The 26,233-nt window shown below is 45.4% G+C and overlaps 2 protein-coding genes across 2 annotated transcripts in view; one reads left to right on the top strand and one right to left on the bottom strand.

Annotated features, from left to right (window-relative positions):
- The window catches only part of LOC309569498 (NACHT, LRR and PYD domains-containing protein 12-like), a 1,417,729-nt gene that overhangs the window by 382,065 nt on the left and 1,009,431 nt on the right, over positions 1 to 26,233 (top strand). The gene's annotated exons all lie outside the window — the stretch shown is intronic.
- The window catches only part of LOC309569499 (NACHT, LRR and PYD domains-containing protein 12-like), a 362,685-nt gene that overhangs the window by 3,026 nt on the left and 333,426 nt on the right, over positions 1 to 26,233 (bottom strand). The window contains exon 10 of the mRNA XM_082275359.1: positions 25,625 to 25,789. Coding sequence (XP_082131485.1) covers positions 25,625 to 25,789 — 165 coding nt within the window. The remainder of the gene's footprint in view (positions 1 to 25,624; positions 25,790 to 26,233) is intronic.

Here is a 26,233-nt window from a genome sequence, read left to right as displayed (position 1 = left end):
ACGGAACTGGCTAAAAGGGCGTGTCCAAAGGGTGGTAATAAACAGCGCATACTCAGACTGGTCTGAGGTAGTAAGCGGCGTCCCCCAAGGCTCAGTCCTGGGACCAACCTTGTTCAATTTATTCATAAACAACATTGAGGACGGGATCAGTAGTTCGTTATCAGTTTTTGCAGATGACACAAAATTGGGCAGGGCAATAACTGCACAGCATGAAGAAGATATCCTGCAGAATGACCTGGATAAAATAACGGAGTGGGCAACGACATGGCAAATGAGGTTTAATGTGGAGAAGTGTAAGGTTTTGCACTTGGGGACTAGAAACATAAAAGCACAATACACGTTAGGAGGGGAACCCTTGGGGGAATCAAAAATGGAGAAAGATCTGGGAGTCTTGGTTGATGATAGACTAGGCAACAGCATGCAATGTCAGGCGGCAGCTGCCAAAGCCAGCAGAATATTAGCATGCATAAAGAATGGGATGTATTCCAGAGATAAGACTATAATCCTTCCACTTTATAAAACTCTGGTCCGACCGCATCTGGAGTATTCTGTCCAGTTCTGGTCGCCAGTCCTCAGGAGGGATGTGTTGGAGCTGGAGAGAGTCCAGAGAAGGGCAACTAAACTGATTAGGGGATTGGAGGAACTTAATTATGAAGAGCGTCTGCAATCGCTTGATTTATTCTCCCTGGAGAAAAGACGTCTGAGGGGGGACATGATAGCAATTTATAAATATCTCAATGGGGATTTCAGCTTAGCTTAGAAACAAAAGCTGTTCAGTCGAAGGGATTGCATGAGGACTCGAGGGCATTCAATGCGATTAGAGGAGAAGCGTTTTAACCTCAGACAACGCGGGGGTTCTTTACTGTTAGGGCTACAAGATTGTGGAATTCTCTACCACAAGAGGTGGTTTCTGCAGGAAGTATGGTGGCTTTCAAAAGACTCTTAGACGTACATCTCAAGGATCAGAAAATTCAGGGGTATGAGAGATGATTACAGCCACACACACCTACACAGGTTGAACTGGATGGACTATTGTCTTTATTCAACCTCACCTACTATGTAACTATGTAACTATGTAACTATACCAAACCATACCGAATCATTCCAACACCGTACCATGCGGTACCATGCAGTGGAAAACCAAACCGGGCCAAGCAGGGCCGAGTAGAGCCAAACCGGTACTTGCAGTGGAAATGTGCCATATTATGTGTCATAAAAGCGTTATTTATTTCCGGTTATTATACAGTATTATACAGTACACAATACAGGATATAGCTGGTTCCCTCCCACTCATGGTTTACCTCCAATCAAGGCCAGACTAATCACCTCCCCCATGTATAGACATATTATTCATAACATATCTCACCTGACAATGTACAGACAGTTCTTTACCAGTAAACAGGTTATTACATCACTTTGTCCCAGACTCTAGCTTGTGGTTAGCACAAGACTGCAACAAGACTACCTTTTTTTCTATAGAAATCTTTACTTCCTAAATTTCTGACTCTACGAGCAATAATATATTTAAGGGGATACTCTAGCCTAAGGTTTCAATAAAAGCACAAATCAATGTACATATTAGAGGGGCTTTTGGTTGCTTAGTGACCCTGTCCCTTCAATTCCTTCTCCTAGTTGGACTCCCTGAATACACAGGTAAGCTTATTTTGCCCATGAATTCAGGTACAGGAAGGAGTTGACATTGTCTCTTCATAGGCAAGAAGTAAGAGATTGTTGGTTGTACATCAGAAGATCAGCAGGTAAGACAGAAGCTAGAGATTTGTAGACCAGGCTCCTGAGTGTCTCTATGGGCTTAGTCAGGATAATTGACATCCTGAGGAGGGTTTGTCATCCTCTGTATTATTTTGCCTGTGGTAAACTAGGTTGATGTGGTGGACCTTCCTAGTGGGAAGGTGATCAACAACATTGACAGGAGGAAAAATATATAAGGAATTTGGAAATGATCCTTCCTGAATCACCTGCTCCCCCACCATTTTCCAGCAGTGTCAGCCATCTTTGAGTTGTCCTACCTACTTTCTTGTCAGAAGATAGTCATCAAATTAGCAGACTAGATGTTGGCAGAACCCTGAGGTCATATACTGATTTTAAAGCTGACTTCAGATCATTGGATCACTATTCATCATTCTTTCAGGGGTGAATAAAGGTTTCAGGGCTTAAAGCAGAGTGATTGCCCCATGGATTGTAAAAAAGCAAGGGGTTGGCAATATCAGAAGAAATTACAGCACACTTTACCAGGAGTGTATTGACATCATGGGCAACAGCATTACAAGTTTCACTTACAACAATCTGCAAGGCAGCCCCCTAATATTCAATCCATACCTTTGTTTCACACTACTGTGTAGACCCTGCTGCTTTAAAGCTGAATTCCAACATTTTTTTCACTAGACCTGAATGGAATGATAAATCCCAGAAAAGATCATACCTCTGTAGAACGTTGTTCTGTTGTCTGCAGACAGCCTGATATTCTGGGTTTAGTTGTGGCTTTGTATCATGCTACGCTCCGTATATAACCTACTGATATACTCTCTCCCTTCCGCAGCCACCTCCTGCAGCAGCTAGAATCTGTAAACTCCCCTTTGTAGTCTTTCAGACTGTGCAAATGATGTAACTTTCTTTACAGGTCTGATGATAGGTGGGATTAAATATATCCTAAATAGCATTCAATCTCACCCAGTCACACCTACAGGAAAAGTCCAAACCTCCCAAGTCCCGCCTCACAGATCACAATATTATTTAAGAAGAAAACCTATCATACACAGCCTGTTTTGAAAGCTAGCTGTGCTGCTGCTGGGCGGAATTAAATGGATCACAAGTAGAATTGATCCATGCCCAGTTAACCACTTACCGCATACTGACGTAGACCTACGTCAGCAAACTTTGCGGTAGTATACCGGGATGATGCCTCTAGCTAGAGACATCATCCCGGTACCGTGGTTTAGAGCCGACGGTTGGCTTTCCGTCGGTAACGACCGATGCGGCTCGGTTGGCTTTCCGTCGGTAACGACCGATGCGGCCCGCTCGATCATTACCCGGGGGGGGGGGGGGGCGGGAGGGGACGTCCCCCCCCCTCCCACCGCCTTCCGTGGCTTTTACCGGGGCTCCCGTCCCACCGGGAGCCCCGAGCACCCAGCCGGCACGTTTGCCGGCTGGATGGAGTCCCGATGAATGCCGGAAACGGCATTGATCGGGTCTCCGATGACGTAACCCGGAGGCGGCGTCCATGACGTCACTTCCAGGTTACTGTGCTGCAAAAGGCGGCAAATTTAAAAAACGGCTGTATGCAAGAATGCAGTTTTCGGGGTTTTGCATACAGGGAAGTGTAGTGGAGGGGTTTGGGGTCTTTTAGACCCTCGATCCCTCCATAAAGTGTACCTGTCACTACATATTGGTGTCACAAGGGATGTTTACATTGCTTGTGACAGCAATAAAAGTGATCAGATTTTTTTTTTTTTTTAAAAACCTAAAGTTAAAAAAAATTAAAAATAAATAGGAAAAAAAAAAAAGTTAACCAACCCCGTCACCGTTAGCTCGCGCACCAAAAAAAACGTATACGCAAGTCGAGCCGCGAATGAAATCGCTGTTCAAACCACACATGTGAGGTATCGCCGCGATCGCCAGAGTGTGGGCAATAATTTAAAAAAAAGAGCTACACTCTACCTCTAAACTGGTAACCGTTAAATAAATTTAAAGTGTCGCAGATTGAGATCTCTATTGACCGTAGTTTGTCACCATCCCACGGGGGGGCGCAATTTTAAACCGTAACATGTTGGGTATCTATTTACTCGGCGTGACATCATCTTTCACAATATACAAAAAAAAATGGGCTAACTTTACTGTTTAGTATTTTTTAAATGCAGTGAAATGTGATTTTTCAAAATTTTTCAAAAAAAATGGCGTTTTAAAGACCGCTGCGCAAATACCGCGTGACAAAAAATTTTGCAATGACCGACATTTTATTTTCCAGAGTCTTTGCTAAAAAAATATATATAATGTTTGGGGGTTCTAAGTAGTTTTCTAGGAAAAAATACTGGTTTTTAACTTTTGAACAAAAAGTGTCCGAAATAGGGCTGGGGCTTAAGTGGTTAAATATGCCGACCAGTGTTAACAGGGAGAATCCCACCCCTCAGATCCTGCCCTCCCAGAATCCCACCCCAAAGATCCCACATTCCCAGAGCCCTGCTTTCTGTGAAGTGATTAATTTACATAGTGTATGAAGTAAAAGTCTATATAATAACCTCCCATAGCCCTTCCTCTGTAGTCTTGTAGTAAGTAGTGTTGAGCGAACACGGACTGTATTATTTGTGTTCGTACCGAATAATTAGATTTTTTGTACCCGAACACGGACACGGACACTTTACTGTATGTTCGGGTAAAAATCCGGGTTCGGTTGTTTTATTTCCGGGTTTTGCATGCTTTGGCGCTCTTTTCATGGCGGGCTTTCAACAGCCAATCAACAATCGTTTAACTGGTGTGCCTTAAGCCATCCCAGCCATGCCTGCAAATGTCTCAGTAGCTGTGATTGGCCGTCTGAAGCATGTGACCAAGTCTTTATAAGTTCGAGGCAGCCGCAGCCGCGTCATTATGCTGCTTAGATCAGGGACAGAGCACACATCAACGTGCTGCCTGCTGATTAGGGAAAGACAGGCAGGGAAAACAAATTGGTGTCCGGATAGAATTGAGGGACAGGTCGGAGTGTTTAGGCAGGGCGAGTTGTAGGCATTTTAGGGATAGAGTCTGCTGAATTATAGGGTCAGTGTCTTCTACAAAGTACAATCGATATTGCTGTGTGGGGGGTGGGGTGACTCTGCACTCAATCCTGATCTACGATCTCTTCTCAATCCTGTTAGGGAGAGGCTGCTGCTGAATTTTAGGGAAACTGTGTTCTACAAACTACAATCGATATTGCTGTGTGGTGTGGGATAGGAGATAGGCAGGTGTCAGTGATCCACATCCATTTTTCTGTGTGTGAGCTGCAGTGAACACAATCTTTTTGGGCTGCAGTGAACACAATCTTTTTGGGGTGCAGTGAACAACGTCCTTTTTGGGGTGCAGTGAACAACATCCTTTTTGGGGTGCAGTGAACACAATCTTTTTGGGGTGCAGTGAACAAAATCCTTTGTGGGGTGCAGTGAACACAATCTTTGTGGGGTGCAGTGAACACAATCTTTTTGGGGTGCAGTGAACAACATCCTTTTTGGGGTGCAGTGAACAACATCCTTTTTGGGGTGCAGTGAACACAATCTTTTTGGGGTGCAGTGAACAAAATCCTTTGTGGGGTGCAGTGAACACAATATTTTTGGGGTGCAGTGAACAACATCCTTTTTGGGGTGCAGTGAACAAAATCCTTTTTGGGGTGCAGTGAACACAATCTTTTTGGGGTGCAGTGAACAAAATCATTTTTGGGGTGCAGTGAACACAATCTTTTTGGGGTGCAGTGAACAAAATCCTTTGTGGGGTGCAGTGAACACAATCTTTGTGGGGTGCAGTGAACACAATCTTTTTGGGGTGCAGTGAACAAAATCCTTTTTGGGGTGCAGTGAACAACATATTTTTTGGGGTGCAGTGAACAAAATCATTTTTGGGGTGCAGTGAACAACATCCTTTTTGGGGTGCAGTGAACAAAATCCTTTTAGGGTGCAGTGAACACAATCTTTGTGGGGTACAGTGAACAGAATCTGTGTGGGGTGCAGTGAACACAATCTTTTTGGGGTGCAGTGAACAAAATCCTTTTTGGGGTGCAGTGAACAACATCCTTTTTGGGGTGCAGTGAACAAAATCCTTTTAGGGTGCAGTGAACACAATCTTTGTGGGGTACAGTGAACAGAATCTGTGTGGGGTGCAGTGAACACAATCTTTTTGGCGTGCAGTGAACAAAATCCTTTTTGGGGTGCAGTGAACAACATCCTTTTTGGGGTGCAGTGAACACAATCTTTTTGGGGTGCAGTGAACAAAATCCTTTGTGGGGTGCAGTGAACACAATCTTTTTGGGCTGCAGTGAACACAATCTTTTTGGGGTGCAGTGTACAACATCCTTTTTGGGGTGCAGTGAACAAAATCCTTTTTGGGGTGCAGTGAACACAATCTTTTTGGGGTGCAGTGAACAAAATCCTTTGTGGGGTGCAGTGAACACAATCTTTGTGGGTGCAGTGAACACAATCTTTTTGGGGTGCAGTGAACAAAATCCTTTTTGGGGTGCAGTGAACAACATCCTTTTTGGGGTGCAGTGAACAAAATCCTTTTAGGGTGCAGTGAACACAATCTTTGTGGGGTACAGTGAACAGAATCTTTGTGGGGTGCAGTGAACACAATCTTTGGGGGGTACAGTGAACACAATCTTTTTGGGGTGCAGTGAGCAAAATCCTTTGTGGGGTGCAGTGAACACAATCTTTTTGGGGTGCAGTGAACAAAATCCTTTGTGGGGTGCAGTGAACACAATCTTTGTGGGGTGCAGTGAACACAATATTTTTGGGGTGCAGTGAACAAAATCCTTTTTGGGGTGCAGTGAACAACATCATTTTTGGGGTGCAGTGAACACAATCTTTTTGGGGTGCAGTGAACAAAATCCTTTGTGGGGTGCAGTGAACACAATCTTTTTGGGCTGCAGTGAACACAATCTTTTTGGGGTGCAGTGAACAACATCCTTTTTGGGGTGCAGTGAACAAAATCATTTTTGGGGTGCAGTGAACACAATCTTTTTGGGGTGCAGTGAATAAAATCCTTTGTGGGGTGCAGTGAACACAATCTTTTTGGGGGTGCAGTGAACAAAATCCTTTTTGGGGTGCATTGAACAAAATCCTTTTTGGGGTGCAGTGAACAACATCCTTTTTGGGGTGCAGTGAACAAAATCCTTTTAGGGTGCAGTGAACACAATCTTTGTGGGGTACAGTGAACAGAATCTTTGTGGGGTGCAGTGAACACAATCTTTGGGGGGTACAGTGAACACAATCTTTTTGGGGTGCAGTGAACAAAATCCTTTGTGGGGTGCAGTGAACACAATCTTTGTGGGGTGCAGTGAACACAATCTTTTTGGGGTGCAGTGAACAAAATCCTTTTTGGGGTGCAGTGAACAACATCCTTTTTGGGGTGCAGTGAACAAAATCCTTTGTGGGGTGCAGTGAACACAATCTTTTTGGGCTGTAGTGAACACAATCTTTTTGGGGTGCAGTGAACAACATCCTTTTTGGGGTGCAGTGAACAACATCCTTTTTGGGGTGCAGTGAACACAATCTTTTTGGGGTGCAGTGAACAAAATCCTTTGTGGGGTGCAGTGAACACAATCTTTGTGGGGTGCAGTGAACACAATCTTTTTGGGGTGCAGTGAACAAAATCCTTTTTGGGGTGCAGTGAACAACATCCTTTTTGGGGTGCAGTGAACAAAATCCTTTTTGGGGTGCAGTGAACAACATCCTTTTTGGGGTGCAGTGAACAAAATCCTTTTAGGGTGCAGTGAACACAATCTTTGTTGGGTACAGTGAACAGAATCTTTGTGGGGTGCAGTGAACACAATCTTTGGGGGGTACAGTGAACACAATCTTTTTGGGGTGCAGTGAACAAAATCCTTTGTGGGGTGCAGTGAACACAATCTTTGTGGGGTGCAGTGAACACAATCTTTTTGGGGTGCAGTGAACAAAATCCTTTGTGGGGTGCAGTGAACACAATCTTTTTGGGGTGCAGTGAACACAATCTTTTTGGGGTGCAGTGAACAAAATCCTTTTTGGGGTGCAGTGAACAACATCCTTTTTGGGGTGCAGTGAACAAAATCCTTTGTTGGGTGCAGTGAACACAATCTTTGTGGGGTACAGTGAACAGAATCGTTGTGGGGTGCAGTGAACACAATCTTTGGGGGGTACAGTGAACACAATCTTTTTGGGGTGCAGTGAATAAAATCCTTTTAGGGTGCAGTGAACACAATCTTTGTGGGGTGCAGTGAACAAAATCCTTTTTGAGGTGCAGTGAACACAATCTTTGTGGGGTGCAGTGAACACAATCTTTGTGGGGTACAGTGAACACAATCTCATACTTCTGAAGATTTGAGGGTGCTGCCTGTTCCATACTCCTCCTACTCCTCAACCATCCTTTTAGGGGTACAAACAATAGTAATTGGGGCCTAGTGTGGTGGTGTACATGTGAGATACATACACTTTCTTTTTGATCATATTTTCTATTCCGCTATTCAATTAAATCCTTTGGGGATCAATTAAATTGCGTGATAGTCTGTGTCGGTACGTGTGAGATCCACCTTTCCAAGTTTTTGGGGTTCATCTCATACTTCTGAAGATTTGAGGGTGCTGCCTGTTCCATACTCCTCCTCCTACTGCTCAACCATCCTTTTAGGGGTACAAACAATAGTAATTGGGGCCTAGTGTGGTTGTGTACGTGTGAGATACATACACTTTCTTTTTGATCATATTTCCTATTCCGCTATTCAATAAAAACCTTTGAGGATCAATTGAATTGCGGGATAGTCTGTGTCGGTACGTGTGAGATCCACCTTTCCAAGTTTTTGAGGGTTATCTCATACTTCTGAAGATTTGAGGGTGCTGTCTGTTCCATACTCCTCCTACTCCTCATCCATCCTTTTAGGGGTAGAAACAATAGTAATTGGGGCCTAGTGTGGTTTTGTACGTGCGAGATACATACACTTTTTTGGATCATATTTCCTATTCCTCTATTCAATAAAAACCTTTCTAGGGCAAGATCTTAAATTACAGAAATATGAGGAGACCGTCAAATAAGGGCCGTGGCCTGGGTCGTGGTGCTGCTGGTAGAGCTCCTGTTGCAAGGAGAGGACGTGGTCGATCTGTGCCAGCTACACGCACAAGTGAAACACCTTCCTCAAGTGTGAGTAGGCGACAGAACCTGCATCAGTATTTGGTAGGGCATCATACGCCCCTAGAAGTGATGAGGCCAGAACAAGTGGAGGCGATAGTAGATTGGTTTGCTGCTGACAGTGCCTCCAGTTCCTTCACATTGTCTCCCACCCAGTCTACTGCAGAAAGGTCACAGTTGGCACCTGCAGCCGATGTCCAACCGTCTTTCACCTCACCCCCTTGCAAATCAGGCAAGCAGTCTGAGCCCCAAGCCATACAGCAGTCTCTTCTTCTTTTTGATGACTCTGTCAGCAGGGTTTCCCAGGGCCATCCACCTAGCCCTGCCCCAGAAGTGGAAGAGATTGAGTGCAGCGATGCCCAACCACTTATTTCTCAAGATGAGTACATGCAAGGACCATCGCAGCACGTCTCCGATGATGACGAAACGCAGGTGCCAACTGCTGCGGCGTTCAGCATTGTGGAGACCGACAAGGAGGGCAGGGGTGAAGACTGGGTGGAAGATGATGTGGAGGACGATGAGGTCCTCGACCCCACATGGAATGAACGTCATGCAGGTGACCTGAGTAGTTTGGAGGAAGAGGCGGTGGTTGCACAGAGCCACCAGCACAGCAGAAGAGGGAGCAGGGTGCAGAAGCGGAGTGGCCGCGCCCTAGACACTACGCCCGCTACTGCCCTACGCAGCAAGGGAACGAGCGCACCAAAGTCAGCTCAAAGGAGTTCTCTAGCGTGGAAGTTCTTTAGAAAATGTGCTGATGACAGGACACGAGTGGTTTGCACCCTGTGCAATCAGAGCTTGAAGCGAGGCATAAACCTTCTCAACCTGAGCACAACCTGCATGATCAGGCATCTAAGTGCAAAGCACGAGCTGCAGTGGAATACACACCTTCAAAACCAAGAAACGTCTCTGGCTCATCCTGCTTCCTCTTCTGCTGCAGTCTCGGCCGCTCCAGCCACATCTGTAGTGATACCGGCACCTGCCACCCCGCAAACAGACGATCTGTCAGCAACACCACCACCTGGGTCACCAACAACCATCTCCACAATGTCCCGTGGAAGCGTTCAGCTTTCCATCTCCCAAACACTTGAGAGGAAGAGGAAGTAACCCCCTACCCACCCGCGATCCCTGGCCCTGAATGCCAGCATTTCAAAATTATTGGCCTTTGAAATGCTGTCATTCCGTCTGGTGGAGACGCACAGTTTTAAAAACCTTATGTCGGTGGCTGTCCCACAGTACGTCGTGCCCAGCCGCCACTACTTTTCCAGGCAAGCCATCCCTTCCCTGCACAACCAAGTGGGGGAAAAAATCAGGTGTGCACTGCGCAACGCCATCTGTGCCAAGGTCCACCTAACTACCGATACGTGGACCAGTAAGCACGGTCAGGGGCGTTATATCTCCCTAACGGCACACTGGGTAAATGCAGTGGCGGATGGGCCTGAGGCGGATAGAAATTTGGCGCATGTCCTTCCACCACCGAGGATTGCAGGGCGCTTCAGTTTGCCTCCTGTTCCTAACTCCTCCTACTCCGCTTCCTCATCCTCTACCGCCTCCTCATCCGGACAGCGTAACACCTTCACCACCAACTTCAGCACGGCCAGGGGTAAACGACAGCAGGCAGTTTTACAACTTGCCTGTTTGGGGGACAAACCACACACCGCGCAGGAGTTGTGGAGGAGCATGGAACAGCAGACAAATGAGTGGTTGCTGCCAGCGAGCCTCAAGCCCGGCCTGGTGGTGTGCGATAACGGGCGAAATCTCATAGCAGCTCTGGGCCTAGCCGGTTTGACGCACATCCCTTGCCTGGCGCATGTGCTGAATTTGGTGGTGCAGAGGTTCCTTAAAAACTACCCCGATATGTCAGAGCTGCTGCAGAAAGTGCGGGCCGTTTGTGCGCACTTTCGGCGTTCTCACCCTGCTGCTGCTCGCCTGGCAGCGCTGCAGCGTAACTTCGGCCTTCCCGCTCACCGCCTTATATGTGACGTGCCCACAAGGTGGAACTCCACCTTGCACATGCTGGAAAGACTGTGCGAGCAGCAGCAGGCCATAGTGGAGTTTCAGCTGCAGCACGCACGCGTGAGTCGCTCTGCGGAACAGCACCACTTCACCACCAATAACTGGGCCTCCATGCGAGACCTGTGTGCCTTGTTGCGCTGTTTTGAGTACTCCACCAACATGGCCAGTGGCAATGACGCCGTTCTCAGCTTAACTATCCCACTTCTATGCCTCCTTGAAAAAACAATTCGGGCGATGATGGAAGAGGATGTGGCACAGGATGAGGAGGAGGATGAAGAGGTAACATTTCCAAGGCTTTCAGGGCAGTCATTCGCAAGGGGCTCCGAGGGTGGGTTCCTGCACACACAAACGCCAGGGACACAATTGTCCAGCAGGGGCACAGTTCTGGAGGATGAGGAGGATGAGGAGGAGGAGGAGCTGGAGGAGGAGATGGAACCATGTTCACAGCAGGGTGGCACCCAGGCCAGCTCATGGCCATCACTGGTGCGTGGCTGGGGGGATACAGAGGACACGGACGATACACCTCCCACAGAGGACAGCCTTTCGTTGCCTCTGGGCAGCCTGGCACACATGAGCGATTACATGCTGCAGTGTCTCCACAACAACCGCCGAGTTGCCCACATTCTAACTTGTGCTGATTACTGGGTGGCCACGCTGCTGGATCCCCGTTACAAGGACAACGTACCGTCCTTAATTCACTCACTGGAGCGCGATCGCAAGATGCGCGAGTACAAGCGCACGCTGGTAGACGCCATGCTGCTGGCATTCCCATCTGACAGCGGGGCCGCAGTGGAAGCACAAGGCAGAGGAGGAGGAGGAGGAGGTCGCTAACGCAACCAGGGCACCGCCAGCACCTCAGAAGGCAGGGTTAGCATGGCCGAAATGTGGAAAAGCTTTGTCAGCACGCCACAACAAACAGCAGCACCAGCAGCTCAGATGGAACGTCTTAGCAGGAGGCAGCATTTTACCAACATGGTGGAGCAGTATGTGTGCACACGCCTACATGTAGTGAATGAGGGGTCTGCCCCCTTCAACTTCTGGGTCTCCAAATTGGGCACATGGCCTGAGCTTGCCCTTTACGCCTTGGAGGTGCTGGCGTGCCCTGCAGCCAGTGTATTATCTGAACGGGTATTTAGCACGGCTGGGGGCGTTATAACAGACAAGCGCAGCCGCCTGTCCAGAGACAATGTGGACAAGCTCACGTTCATTAAAATGAACCAGGCATGGATCCCACGGGACTTTTCCGTACCTTGTGCAGAATAGCAATGGATACCGACCTTACCCACCCATTGTTCCATTTTTGCTCTTTCTCACTCTTTTGGGGTGTACCCTCATTTAAAATTTGTGAAAAGAAGCAGTGTTGGCTACCTCGTCCTCCTCCTCAGGGCCAGATTAACGTAGGGGCTATTGGAGCTGCAGCTCCAGGCCCCTACCTTTTATAAAGGCCCCGGGTTGGCCATATTCACTGTTACCGCTCTTCTGTCACTTGTAAACACAGAAGTCTGGCTTCTATGCTCGCTTCCCCAGGCAGCACCCTCAGAACCTCCCCACACAGCGCGAAGGCCGGACCAGGAGGGATAGTTGCTGATGCATGGATGTGTTTATGGGCTTCAGAGACAGCATCCCATGTTGAATTAGGCATGCATGGCTGCACCCTCCCTCCTCTGGGTGCATGCCAAGGGACGGCCCTTAAGGCCCTTCAAAATCCTCAGCACCAAGCCCATGATGCTCTTAATCCGGCCCTGGTCCTCCTCCACCGCCGCTTCCACCTACACCGCCCATCGGTGTGCGCAGCCTATTGCATTAAGGTGTGCACCCCAAAGTTGAAATACACATGCATGTGTTTGCCTACAGGTACATGGCCCCGATACATTACTCTCCCTGCTGGCAAAGAGAAATAGAGCAGAGCAGGTCCGAGGGAGATCTTTCCCATCTCCTCACTGGCAATGCTATGTGCCCTAGGTGATTAGGGTGTGCCCAGGCACACCCGGCACACCCTGTGCGCATGCCTATGTCACCGCCACATCCACCACCACCTCAACCTCCATACTCCATATGGGCCTCGTCCTTCAGAGATGAAGAAGAACATTGTTTTATTTTTCTGTTTTTTTTTGTTGTTTTAAGTTATTTCCCTATCCACATTTGTTTGCAGAGCACTTGCCATGCTCTTAATTACGTTTTGCTGCCATTTGCAGCACTCTAGCCCTTTCCTTTGGTGTTTTAGAGCCATTTTAGTGCCTTAAAGTTCGGGTCCCCATTGACTTCAATGGGGTTTGGTGTCCGGGAAAAGTTCGGTAAAAGTCCGGGACACGGACCCAGACTTTTTTTTAAAGTTCGGCCGAACCCGTCGAACACAGACATCTAGGTGTCCGCTCAACCCTAGTAGTAAGCCATTATTCTTTGGGATGCTGCAAGACAGGAATGACACAGGAGGAGGTATGACACATTTACACCTTTCACCACCACATGAAGGCCCAGAAACGCCCACAGTAAGCCTAGGACCCGCCATGAAACTACAGAGGCTCAAAGGATCATGGAACATGTAGTATCAGGACTGGAAAATAAAGAAAACAGGAAGTCCGAGAACCTTGAAATTCAGCCATGACATCACAGACACAGAAACCTGCTGTATACAGCTAAAGGGGGTAAGTTACACATAAACTGACAGTGTGGATGTGATAAATTTACATGTACAATGCATCCGTTGTTTTGGGGAGGAAATGGAGGAGGAGTTCTTCTTTACATACTACTGAGTTTGGACAGAAACGTTTTGCTTCATTTTCTGCCCTTAATTAAACATTTTCAGCATTCCCTCGCTGTGTTCCCCATGTGTGCTGACATGGAAAATTGAAAATTGTATTTCATACTTATCTGAATTTTCATTTCTTGACGATCTCCTTGATAGCACAACATACCCTCCTAGTCAGAGATTGTAGCTAGATAACACCAGACTTAGGGTAGCTAGATAACACCAGACTTAGGGTAGATTTCAAATTATGAGTTAAGATCCTGTCAGTTTGAGGGGTGGGCAGAGCCTACCCATGTGTGCTTGTATGTAGGTGCCTACAGAGAGGTAATGCTTTCTCTGGGCTGAGTCATGTTCTGCAGTTATCTGGGTCAAGCCTGCTGTATGTCCTGTAAAACTGTTGCAATGTTGATGTGTGTTGAATATGAGGAATTGATTGGCTAGTTTTTCGTAACAATTTTCTACAGATCCACATCAGCCATTTAGTTCCCCAGGGGAGAGCCCCTGAAAGCACTGACAACATGTAGTCTGTTATTCTGCTGGATGGCGCCCCCAGCTGGAGGGCATACAGGGTTTCCTGAGGGACTGCTAGGAACACGAGGACTCTTTACAACCTAGGATGGACTTACTGCCTTTTAAGGATCGTTGCCAAGCATGGACTATATGAACTTTATGCTACCATTTTTGGATTATTTCCCAACCCTGAACACTTGCCTCTAAAGGACAACGAACTCTTCTGGTATAAGTATGATTATCTTATAGGCACTAAAGCACTTTGTACAGGAATTCGTGTGAGAAGTTGCCTTACAAGAACTATTCCTTTATGTTGGCTTTGTTCACTTACTATTAACCATGTAATGCCTGGTTTCAAGTTCCTTGCTTAAGTGGTGTATTGCATTCCATATCAAAAGAACAGGGCTTGCAACATGGGGACTGTAGGTTAGAGCAGATACAGTACATATTAGAGAATAAAGATGTATATAGGCTACAGCCTACCTTCAAATGTATGCCTAAGGTAAGGCAATATAGAAATCAGGAATCAGGAAAAACTTGCAAAAAAAAAAATGTTTTATGTCTTATCACGCAAATCACCTATATGTTGATAAGAGGGTGACATTTTACACAGTCACTTATGCTTGTTATATATACTTTTTATATTTATATATGTCATTTTTTTGAACTTTGTTATATCATTCCCCCTTTTTGTTTGGGGCTCACTTCAATTTGCACTTGTGCACTTTGTCACTGTTATAGTGTTCTTACACTTATTGGCAAACCATAGCCACCATAGAGTTTTTGGTTGTTTCATCTCATAGGATTATCCGTCACGTTGTGACCCTTTTTTTGCTTGGGGTTCACCCACCTTGCACTTTGGCACTATGTCACTTTAGTTAGTCACAATTTATTATTATGTGATATTTACTATGCTGCATTTTTATGATTTATTGCGATTTATTTGATTTGTGTACATTTACCGCCCACACCAACTATACTTATTTACACTCAGGCAGCGCCAAATACCTTCCTTCTTTTGCTCTCTCACAGTACATTTTAGGCAAGCATGTAGTTTGCTGTCTAATGTAGGCTATGTTGCTATTGCTAGGGACATCCGTACATGTATTGTTGCTAAAAGCATCCAACCAGCCAGGGAATGGATGACTTGGCGTAGGGTGACGGTTACTCTGGTAGTGAAGGGGTGCTGTGCTTGTCCCCTTCACTAGCAACTGGCTCCCTGAATTCTGGAACTGGACTTGCGGCACAGAGTACCTAGCCTTGGAATCACGGGAGAAATGTAGTGGGGCCCCTGGGTGAGTGCGAGAGAGTGAGCAGAGTGGCCACAGCTGTCACACAGCTAAGAAACCAGACCTGCCTGGAAGATAGAACAGTGGCGGCGTCTACGGCTGTCCTCGGTGATCGTGGCAGGCACAGAAGGAGGGGCCTCTGAAACGCGCTGTACACGGCCTCTTCTCACATTCCTGTGCCTTACACAATCATCGAGAATGGCCGTAGACGTCGCCGCTGTTCCATGTTCCCAGTGAGCCCGGCTCCCTAGGTGTGTGACAGCTGCTGCCGCTCTGCAGACACTGGTTTCCACCTACAACAGACATTGTGTTCCCTCCATGTTCAAGCAGCACTTCTATTGTTTTTATGTAAGTGTGGATATGTGATTGTAATAAATGCTACTATGGGTTCACCAACCCCTGCACTTTGGCTATCTATGCTTTTTATGCTCCTGAGGATCCTCCCTGATCTGAAGTGCCTTAGTCCATCTATTAGTCCATCTAGTCATCGTTCCATCCACCCAGCTATTCTGCTTGATGTGTCTTAGCTGCGGAACGCTCTGATCCATCCATCCATCTACTCATCCATCTATCGATTCATCCCTGATCTTCAAAGGCTACTGACTACACACACTCATTGCTTTGTGTAATCACCATGCCATGCCACCCACCTTGGAGCAGCACTCCTTGGAACAAGTACTTTTTACATCCTTTTTATATTTTTTCTTATAGGATTTGTTATTTCTATACTCTTTTGGAAATATTCGCTTAAATGAAACTGCTATGGAGATGCACTCCTGGGATTATAAATAAATAAATAAACAGCGTAAGGGGATATAACTTTTCTCCCCTGGGTGGGGTTCTTATTCCCCTTTTGTTTTTCGTTTCATTTGCTTCCCTTAACTTCTTCCCCCCTCCCTCTCCCCCCCTTTTCCCTCCCCTTTTTCCTCTTTCCCTTCCCCCCCCCCCCTTCTCCCTCCCTATAGGGTCATTGCTGTCAATGTAGTATGTAAATTGTTACTGTTTGTTATGATTTTAACTAATTTAAAAAAAAAATTTAAAATGTTTTTAACTTCAAATGCTGTGATGTTTTAGGATATTAATTTATTGCATCTTGTTAGACACATGGTATATATGTCATTACTTGAACATGTGTCATTTTTAATAATTGGGACTATGCCTCATGTGACCGAGGACCATTTTGTAACAGAAGACCTATATAGTTTGGCATAAAGTAGGCTATATTGAAGTACCAGCAGGTGGTGCTATAACTGAACCCGATGGACTATTAATTTATTTCCGCCTTCGGGGTTATAGTGTATGTCCTGATTTGCCAATTTAATTTTGGGTTTACACGATGTCCCTGTATATTTATATGTATGTATGGTTCCCCTTGTAAGTCGTTTTTGTAGCGTTATCGCTCGGACGATGAAGTAAGGGCATTACTGTAGTCTTTACCAATTCCAAGATGGCGGCTGGATCTGCCCTGGGAGGTCACATGGGGCGCAAGTCCTATTGGTAGTGCATTTAAGCGGTGTCTTCAGCACACCGCCCATACCTTGAGAACGTCACATCTGACGAAACGTACGTCAGTCGCGGCGTGCTGACGTCACCACTACGAGTCTGAGGACGGGCGGAAGAGCCGACCGGCCGGCGGCTCATTCAAACCCTACGCATTTTCATCTTTATGTCTGTAAGTTGCTCTCCTTTATTTTATATTAAAATCTATGGTTTTACACTATGGTGCGCTCTGTTTTCTTTGCATAACCTTGCCATTGGACAACTTTGGAGAATCTTGCTGAGTCACCTTGGCCTTATTTTGAGAACATCCCCAGCCACTGAGCAACAGCCGCCACTGACAACAGGTATTCTTTATAGACACATCAGGGGTCTATTAGATCCCTAAATTCTCTCATATCACATTCTAGAGTAGATTGGGAGAGAGTGTTCTGATCTGCTTGTATAGCCAACATCAGTGCTAGGATTTTGACAACTTTGAACCCAGAAGAGCTCAGAGATGAGGACTTTTTGGGTTCCAACCCACCTGCTCTCCAACCTAAATGCTTCCAGCAGTCACAGGTGGAAAGTGGAGCAAGGTGAGCCCAGGGTCTTGTATTTTGGGTTACTGCACAGGGGGTGGGAGCACCTGATCACCTGCCCACACACTAGAGATGGACAAACAGTTTGGCCCGAGCATGAGTTCAGGCCAAACATTCAAATTGTCAGGGCGTTTGACTATTTGTTAGGCATTGCACTGTCAGAGCAATGATAGGACACTGTCTTGATGACTCTATCCAATCATGGCTCATTGCTCTTAGTCTCACCCCACACTTTAAAAATATGCCTCCCTTAGCGGCCATTTGCAGTGAGGTATAAATGCAATATGGAATGGTGCTATAACAGTGTGGAGAACATTGAGGTAAATATAGCAATAATAAATGTATATTAGGTATAAAATGCACTTATGCGTAAACTCATATATAGTAAGTGCATGTGCAAACAATTATAATAAAACAGATTAGACAGTGTGAAAGTGAGTGTGCAAAAAGAACATGATTAATAATGCACAAGTGAAATGATGAATCGTAGTCCCAAAAATATATATATATTAAAATCCAAAAACAAGTGTAGGCACACATGTCCAAAAATATAATGTGCAATAGTGATGAAAAGAGTCAGTTTATTCCGTGCATACAGTGATCTAAAAATTGTAGTGACAACGGTGCAGTCTTCCAACAACCGGTATCCAACATTAAGTGCAATGGCCGCTTACCTTAAGGCAAAATATCATATCGTGTTCACAAGAGACAATCATTGGTTAAGGGGATTCACACCATTGTAGACAATTCTCTGCTCATACTGTATAAAATAACATGGAGTCTCCATAGTGTAGTTAGTAAAGTAATGACTATAATAAAAAAAACATTAGCTTACAGTAACGTTGACATGTACAAATGTAACAGAAGACCGGACCGATGGATCCCCGGATTGAAACAGCGAGGAAATTCCGAACTTGGAGTAGGTTCGGAATTTCCTCACTGTTTCAATCCTGGGACCCCTCAGTCCGGTCTTCTGTTACATTTTTACATGTCAACGTTACTGTAGGTTACTATTTTTCTTATTAACCTCTTCATGCCCATGCTATAGCCGAAAGACGGCTACAGCGTGGGCCTAAATTGCCGGCAGGGCATCCATTTACGTCCTCCCGTGCATGAACTGCCTGTGCATTCCCTGCGGGGCATGTGGGACTCGCTCTGTGATCAGCAAGTCAATGATAGCTGACTCCTTACCACGTGATCAGCTGTCAACCAATGACAGCTGATCACATGATATAAACAGAGCCAGTAATCTGCTTTTTTTTCCTCACGCTAATAGCGTGAGTAGAAAAAAAAAAGCTGATCACCAGCTGCTGTCAGAGGGACATCTGTCCCAGAGAGATAAAGTAACTGCTGTCTCATCTGTGCCAACCAGAGCCACCTATCAATGCCCACCAGTGCTATTATCAGTGCCTATCAGTGGTGTCAATCAGTGCCTCATCATCAGTGCTGCCTATCAGTGACACCTACCAGTGCCTATTCATGCCCATCAGTGCCACTTATCAGTGCCTATAAGTGCTGTCAGTCCGTGCATCATCATCAGTGCTGCCTATCAGTGACACCTACCAGTGCCTATTCGTGCCCATCAGTGCCTATAAGTGCTGTCAGTCCGAGCATCATCATCAGTGCTGCCTATCAGTGACACCTACCAGTGCCCATCAGTGACACCTATCAGTGCCCATTACTGCCACCTATCAGTGGTGTCAATCAGTGCCTCATCATCAGTGCTGCCTATCAGTGACACCTACCAGTGCCTATTCATGCCCATCAGTTCAGTGCCACTTATCAGTGCCTATACGTGCTGTCAGTCCGTGCATCATCATCAGTGCTGCCTATCAGTGACACCTACCAGTGCCTATTCGTGCCCATCAGTGCCTATAAGTGCTGTCAGTCCGTGCATCATCATCAGTGCTGCCTATCAGTGACACCTACCAGTGCCCATCAGTGACACCTATCAGTGCCCATTACTGCCACCTATCAGTGCTGTCAGTCAGTGCCTCATCATCAGTGCTGCCTATTAGTGACACCTACAAGTGCCCATCAGTGCCCATTACTGCAACCTGTCAGTGCCTATCAGTGCTCATGAGTGCAACCTATCAGTGCCACCTATTGGTGCCCTTCAGGGCCACCTATCAGTGCCCTTCAGTGCCGCCCATTAGTGCCCACCAGTGCCGCCTCATCAGCGCACATCAATGAAGGTGAAAAATTACCGGTTTGTAAAATTTTATAACAAACTATAAAAACTGCTTTGGTTTTTTTTTTCAAAATTTTCAGTCTTTTTTTGTTTGGCAAACAATAAAAACCCCCGGTAGTGATTAAATATCACCAAAGGAAAGCTCTATTTGTGTGAGAAAAAAAAAAAGATAATTTAATTTGGGTATAGTGTTGCATGACCGCGCAATTGTCATTCAAAGTATGACAGCACTGAAAGCTGAAAATTGGCCTGGGCAGGAAGGGGGTTTAGGTGCCTAGTAGGCAAGTGGATCAAGTCATCATTACTTTACTTACTACACTATGGAGACCCCATTTTATTTTATATGGGTGGAGAATTGTCTACAATGGTGTGAATCCCCTCAACCAACGATTGTCTCTTGTGAACACGATATGATATTTTGCCTTAAGGTAAGCGGCCATTGCACTTAATGTTGGATACCGGTTGTTGGAATACTGCACCGTTGTCACTACAATTTTTGGATCACTGTATGCACGGAATAAACTGACTCTTTTTATCACTATTGCACATTATATTTTTGGACATTTGCCTACTTTTTTTGGTTTTAATATATATATTTTTTTTGGGACAACAATTCATCATTTCACTTGTCAGATAGTGTGCATTATTAATCATATTCTTTTTGCACACTCACTTTCACACTGTCTAATCTGTTTTATTATGATTGTTTGCACATGCACTTATATGAGTTTACGCACTAGAGCATTTTATAACTAATATACACTTATTATTGCTATATTTTACTCAATGTTCTCTACACTGTTTTAGCGCCATTTATTTATTGCCATTGCATTTATACTATTCTTATTGCATGTGGTGACACTACAGGTATCGGCTGCTATATTCTAGAATAAAGTGTTTATTTTTATCTTTATTTGCCTTACCTTCATTGTAATTTGGTAGCGCATTGATTTATTGGCTTTGCAGTGTGATATTGTGGACTGTCTTACTAAACCATCCTCATCCTCCTCATCCTCCGTCACCCAAGCAGAGACTAGTGCACATTTCACTGCAGCTGCCAGAGTGGCGTATTCTGCCTTCTTGTCCACAGCTACTCCTGCCATAGCCCCAGCATCAGGCATAGAGGAGTCAGCTGAGTTATTTGAACACAGTTTCAGCCACTTGCTTCTTGACGATGCACAGCCATTACTTGATTCAGATGTTGGTTCTGAGGTTGAGGAAGATAGGAACAAGAGCCTGCAGAGAGGGGAGAACACTGGTAAACAACAAATTGGCAGTCATGTTCCCCCAGCTGCAATGTATTGCCAAGTTGTCTCCAGTGGTAATGAGGGTAGAGGAGATGATGATGATGAGGTCACTGACGTAACTTGGTTACCAGATAGAGCAAAGGAGGAAAGTAAGGGTGAGACACAACCCCAACGAGGCAGCCATCATGAAAACGTAGAGAGCAGCCACTCTTCCACCAGATTGTGGAGCTGTTATCTCTTGGCCCACTACCCACAGCTCGGCTGTTTAGGCCCTTTTTAGCACATGTGCAGCCGATCACACTGTTGCAATTTGCAAACCTTAACTCAAGCACATAAAGCCTGGCAAAAACACCAGCCATCTGGGCACCACATGCTTGACAAGTCATTTAACCTCCCACCACTCAGCCCATTGGCAAAAGCACCTAAAAGCCACACAAAAGGGACGCAATTCTGCTCCTCTTCACTTTTCCAGTTTACTCCTGCTAATTCCCTGCTATATCTCATGACCTCTCAGCAGCCTCCATTGACAGGTAAGGATGGGCAGAACACCCCCTTGATGGGTATGCAGCAGGTAGCAGGCAGTTCTCACCCGAGCGGCGAACCCCATTTAGGTCTATAAGACCTGAACAGGAAAAGGCGTATATGCAAGTATTAGACCATAAAAGGGGTATGGGGGGACATGCATCAATAAAAAAAAAAAATGTTCAAAACTATCGATTTCAGAAGCAGTGATTTTAGTTGCTTAAAGTGCAACAATAATGAAAAATTCCTTTAAATATAGTGCCTGGCGAGTCCAATTAATGTGTCTGCAAAGTGGCGCATCTGTAGCATGCATAAAACATATTTAAAAATATTGAAAAAACAAAGGAAAAACAGGCGTGGGTTCCCCCCTCAAGTCCATACCAGACCCGTTGGGTGGATTCTGCCCCCTTCTGTGAACTTGCAGAATGTGCTGTACCACAATTGCGAGTTGCCAGTCAGTATTTCTTTTCATGCAAGGCCATTCCAGCTCTATACCATCACGTGGAAGGCAATGTTATGGCATTGTTGGTCAAGGCAGTCAGCCGCAAAGTCCACGTTAGTGCTGACACGTGATCCAGCAAGCATGGTCAGGGACAATATATTTAGTTCACAGCACACTGGGTAACTCTGCTTGCAACTTGAAATTATGCAGGACAGGACTCCGCGCTGCATCTTGTGAAGCCACCTCTCCATACAGCTAGTGGTGATTAGTGATGAGCCGAACACCCCCGGTTTGGTTTGCACCAGAACACCGCGAACGGGGAAAAAGTTTGTTTGAAACATGCAAACTCCATTAAAGTCTATGGGACTCGAACATGAAAAATCAAAAGTCCTAATTTTAAAGGCTTAAGTGCAAGTTATTGCCCAAAAAAAGTGTATGGGGTCGGGGTACTGCCCTGGGGGACATGTACCAATGCAAAAATATTTTTTAAAAACGATTGTTTTTACAGGAGCAGTGATTTTAATGATGCTTAAAGTGAAACAATTTTTCGGGGGCAGCGGCGGGGGGAATTTAACGCGAACGGCCCCATTTGTTCCTGTGTTCAGCAAACACACGAACGCCCGATGTTCGAGTCGAAGAACTCGAAGCTCATCCCTAGTGGTGATGATGCGATATTTGTCAGCTCCACCCCATTTTCCTCCTCCTCCTTCATGCCCTCCTCTGCTGAATTGCCCTATGAACCACAAGAACCCCCTAAACGTTCAAGGGGCTATACAATGAGTCAGGCTAAAAGGTGCCATGCAGTGCTTCAGCTGGTCTGTCTAGGGGACAGGAGCCAAATTGGAGCAGAGATTCTTGCAGCTCTGCAGGGGCAGGCTCAGAGGTGGTTCACGCCACACAAGCTGGAGGCAGGAATGGCACAAACCTCTCGTCAGCCCTTAGACAGGAAAAGTTGACACATGAATTTGGCAGTGCAGCATTTCTTAAATAGGTACCCCGGGGTTGGAAGATCTGCTAAAGCAGGCCAGAAGAGTCTGTAACCATTTCAGGCGGTCATACAAAGCCAGTGCTCAGTTGGCTGAAATTCAGCAGGAATTGAACATGCCCGTAAACTGCAAGATTTGTGACATGCCCACCAGGTGGAACTGGACAATGCTGCAATGGCTGCACATGCAGCAGAGGGCAAGTACCTGTGTGAATATGGCACAGAAACAGGCTCAGGTTGGCTCAGCTTTTTTTCCCTATGCCAATGGCTGATGATAAAGGATGCATGCACTGTACTGTCACCATTTGAGGAGGCGACGAGGATGGTGAGCCGTGACAATCCCTGTTGTGTTTCTGCTGGAGCAGACTCTGCATGGCATTATGGATAGGGCACTTGAGGCGGAGCAGCGGGAGGAAAAGAAGGACTTCCTTTCCTCTCAAGGCCTGCTTTATGCAGGCACCATTCTTGCCACACCACAGAACACACAAGATGAGAGGGAGGAGGAGGAGGAAGAGAAGGGGGATTCTTCCAGTTTTGGATGCATTGAAGCAGGACAAGACATAAAACAACCCTTAACAGATTGTTTTCCATCCACAGAACCCTTGGTAGTAGTACATGGCTGGGAGGAGGCAGTTCCAGATACTGTAATCCTCAGTGGCCCTGAGGAGTCTGTTTCTCATGCCTCCGCAAACTTCTGGTGCATGGGCTCCCTCATTCTTCCCTTATTCTCGAGAATACGTGGCATCAAAGAGAAGGATCACTATTGGTTGGCAACCCTCCTTGACTACCATTACAAGGGGAACGTCTTGGAACTCATCCTGTCCCCACAGTGGGAGCAGAAGATAGAATTTCTTGAGTACACCTTAAAAAGGAGTTTATGTAATGACTTTCCCCACTCTGGTAGGTTACAGTCTGGTGGAAAACATAGTTTTGAGGCTTCTGTTGGTAAAGAGAGGAGAGTTGGAGAAGGGGGCCACCTAAGTGATGCATTTCAAACATTTTTTTAGACCTCGGCGCCCAGAGCTGTCAGCTTTCATATCCCATTGGCAGCATGTGCATCATATGGTGGGGGATTATCTAGGGGCAAAAACAGACATGGAACACTTTCCAGTTGATGATCCACTGGATTACTGGGTCATGAGAATAGACTACTGGCCAGAACTTGCCCAGTATGCAATTGAGCTGCTGGGCTGTCCTGCATCCGGCATGCTTTCCTAATGGGCATTCAGTGCTGCTGGAGGTTTTTTAACAGATAAGAGAGCATGTCTGTTCAAAGACTCAGTGGAGCAGCTGACATTTATCAAAATGAATAAGTCCTGGATTAGCAGCAGCTATCAAGCCCCTGATGCCGATGTCGCTGATTAAGTGTTTTCTAAATCTCAAATCTCTGAAAGACTAGGCAGCCTAGCTTTGTGGGTGTTGATTTTATCTGGAAGAAATTTTTTGGTGTAGGTTTCATGGGCACAATTAACACCCAAAGACCAGTTTTTCTACATCTGTTTGACAGGTGCATATCATTTACATTTTTAACAGCAAGGCCAATTCTTGCTTATATCAAGAGCACCTCTATAGGGTTATGGTGTGAAGGCACTGACACCCAAAGCCCAATATCTTTCGCACATGTTACTTCTATCCAAAGTCTGCGAAAGAGACACCAGATTTTATACAAAAAATCTCTAATCTTGTTCCCAGCGCACTAAATTGTAGCCTCATCATACAGACTGGCTCCCCAAACCATTATTTATAAAAAAAAAAGCTTGCAGGAAAAATGTATTTTTATTTGCTTTATAAAGGTCATTGCTATTGCTGCAGCAGGTTCTATACATGGTACAGATGTTCCACTTTACAGGCAGACTAAGGGGAGCCCCCAGGAACCATATTTAAAGGAACATTTCATTTTTATTGTTATTTCTCATTTTTATGGTTTCACTTTAAACATCAGTAAATCGCTGCTCATTTAAAAATAATGTTTAGTACAAACTTTTTTTTATCATTGATACATGTCCCCCAGGGCAGTACCTGGACTCCCCATAACCATTGTGTGCCCAATTACTTGCATATAAGCCTTCAAAATGGACACTTGATTTTTTTTTCAGTTTCGGTCCTATAGACTTCAATGGCGTTTAATATTTGGTTCAGAACTTTTGCAATGTTCAATAATTTTGCCGCGAACCGTACGGGGGGTCATTTGGCCCATCTCTAAACACACACGTGTATAAATGGTCAGGTGACTGTCCAACCACTCAGATCACTTCTATATGAATTTAAACATACTGCAGCACAAATAAAAGCAAACCCGTGGCTGCAGATTTCTTTTCATCTATTCACTGCACCTCTATAGCTGTGATGGCCAGGAAAGGGTTAACCAAGTACCACCAAGAGAGATTACTGATCAAATTATCCAGCCCCCCCCCCCCAAAGCAGTCTGAAGCCCCCATAAAGATCCAATCAATCCCCAGAGGGGGGTGTAGCTGTAGAGTTTAAATGTCCTTCCCTCAGCACTGGGAACAAGCTAGATGGACCATTATACAGTATATAGACGGTGGGTGAGAAGGGGTTAAGAAAAGATTATTTCATAGTTGATAACAGAGTGTGATAAGATCCAAGAATTCAAAAACTGTCTGAGATTGGATATGTATGGAGCCTAAAGATGGAATTTGATTACATTATCATATTTCTATATAATTTATGTGGTTTAGCTATAAAACTGTCCCAGAATATGATTGTCTCAGTCAGTCCTGTTATACTCACTGTAATTCCTCTATCCGGCTTGTTGTCAGAGCTTCCATCACATCCCTGAAATGAGGACCCTCCAGATTGTTCCCAGACAGGATCAGTGTCCTCAGTGTCTTATTATTTCTTATTCCAGATGCCAGGTGGGGGCAGGAACTGTCTGTCAGGTGATTACCATCCAAACTGTAGAAGAAGAAGAGAAGAATGTTATCAGAAGAAAATGAATTTCTCCCCCAGGAATGAATGTAACTATTCTCTACATGAATGGAACTCATTTATCTTTATTGGAATCATTTATATCAGATCGCTTTAAAAAAAACTTCGAAAATCAAAACATATATAGTGCTTCCCCCATATCAGCCACTGGTTAGGATGGGTTCTCTGTTCTTTACTGAAAAAACTGGGAAGTGAGGTCTAAACCAAACGTATACAGCTGCTGGCAAAAGGCAATATATCAAATCCTTCAAATCAAACATACAAAATATGCAGCACTGTGATATGTGCAAAATACAATAAAATAAAAAAGAAACTATACATAGTCCTCTCTTCTTTACCTCTTTAAAAAACGTCAACCCCTCTGACACACCAGGTTGAGTGTACAAAGCATGCAATGTCATAGACAGTCAC

This window comes from Pelophylax lessonae (assembly GCF_965119305.1).
Source record: "Pelophylax lessonae genome assembly, chromosome: 13".
Lineage (NCBI taxonomy): Eukaryota > Metazoa > Chordata > Amphibia > Anura > Ranidae > Pelophylax > Pelophylax lessonae.
The sequence above is the reverse complement of the archived record's forward strand: the minus strand, read 5'-3'. Positions and strand labels throughout refer to the sequence as shown.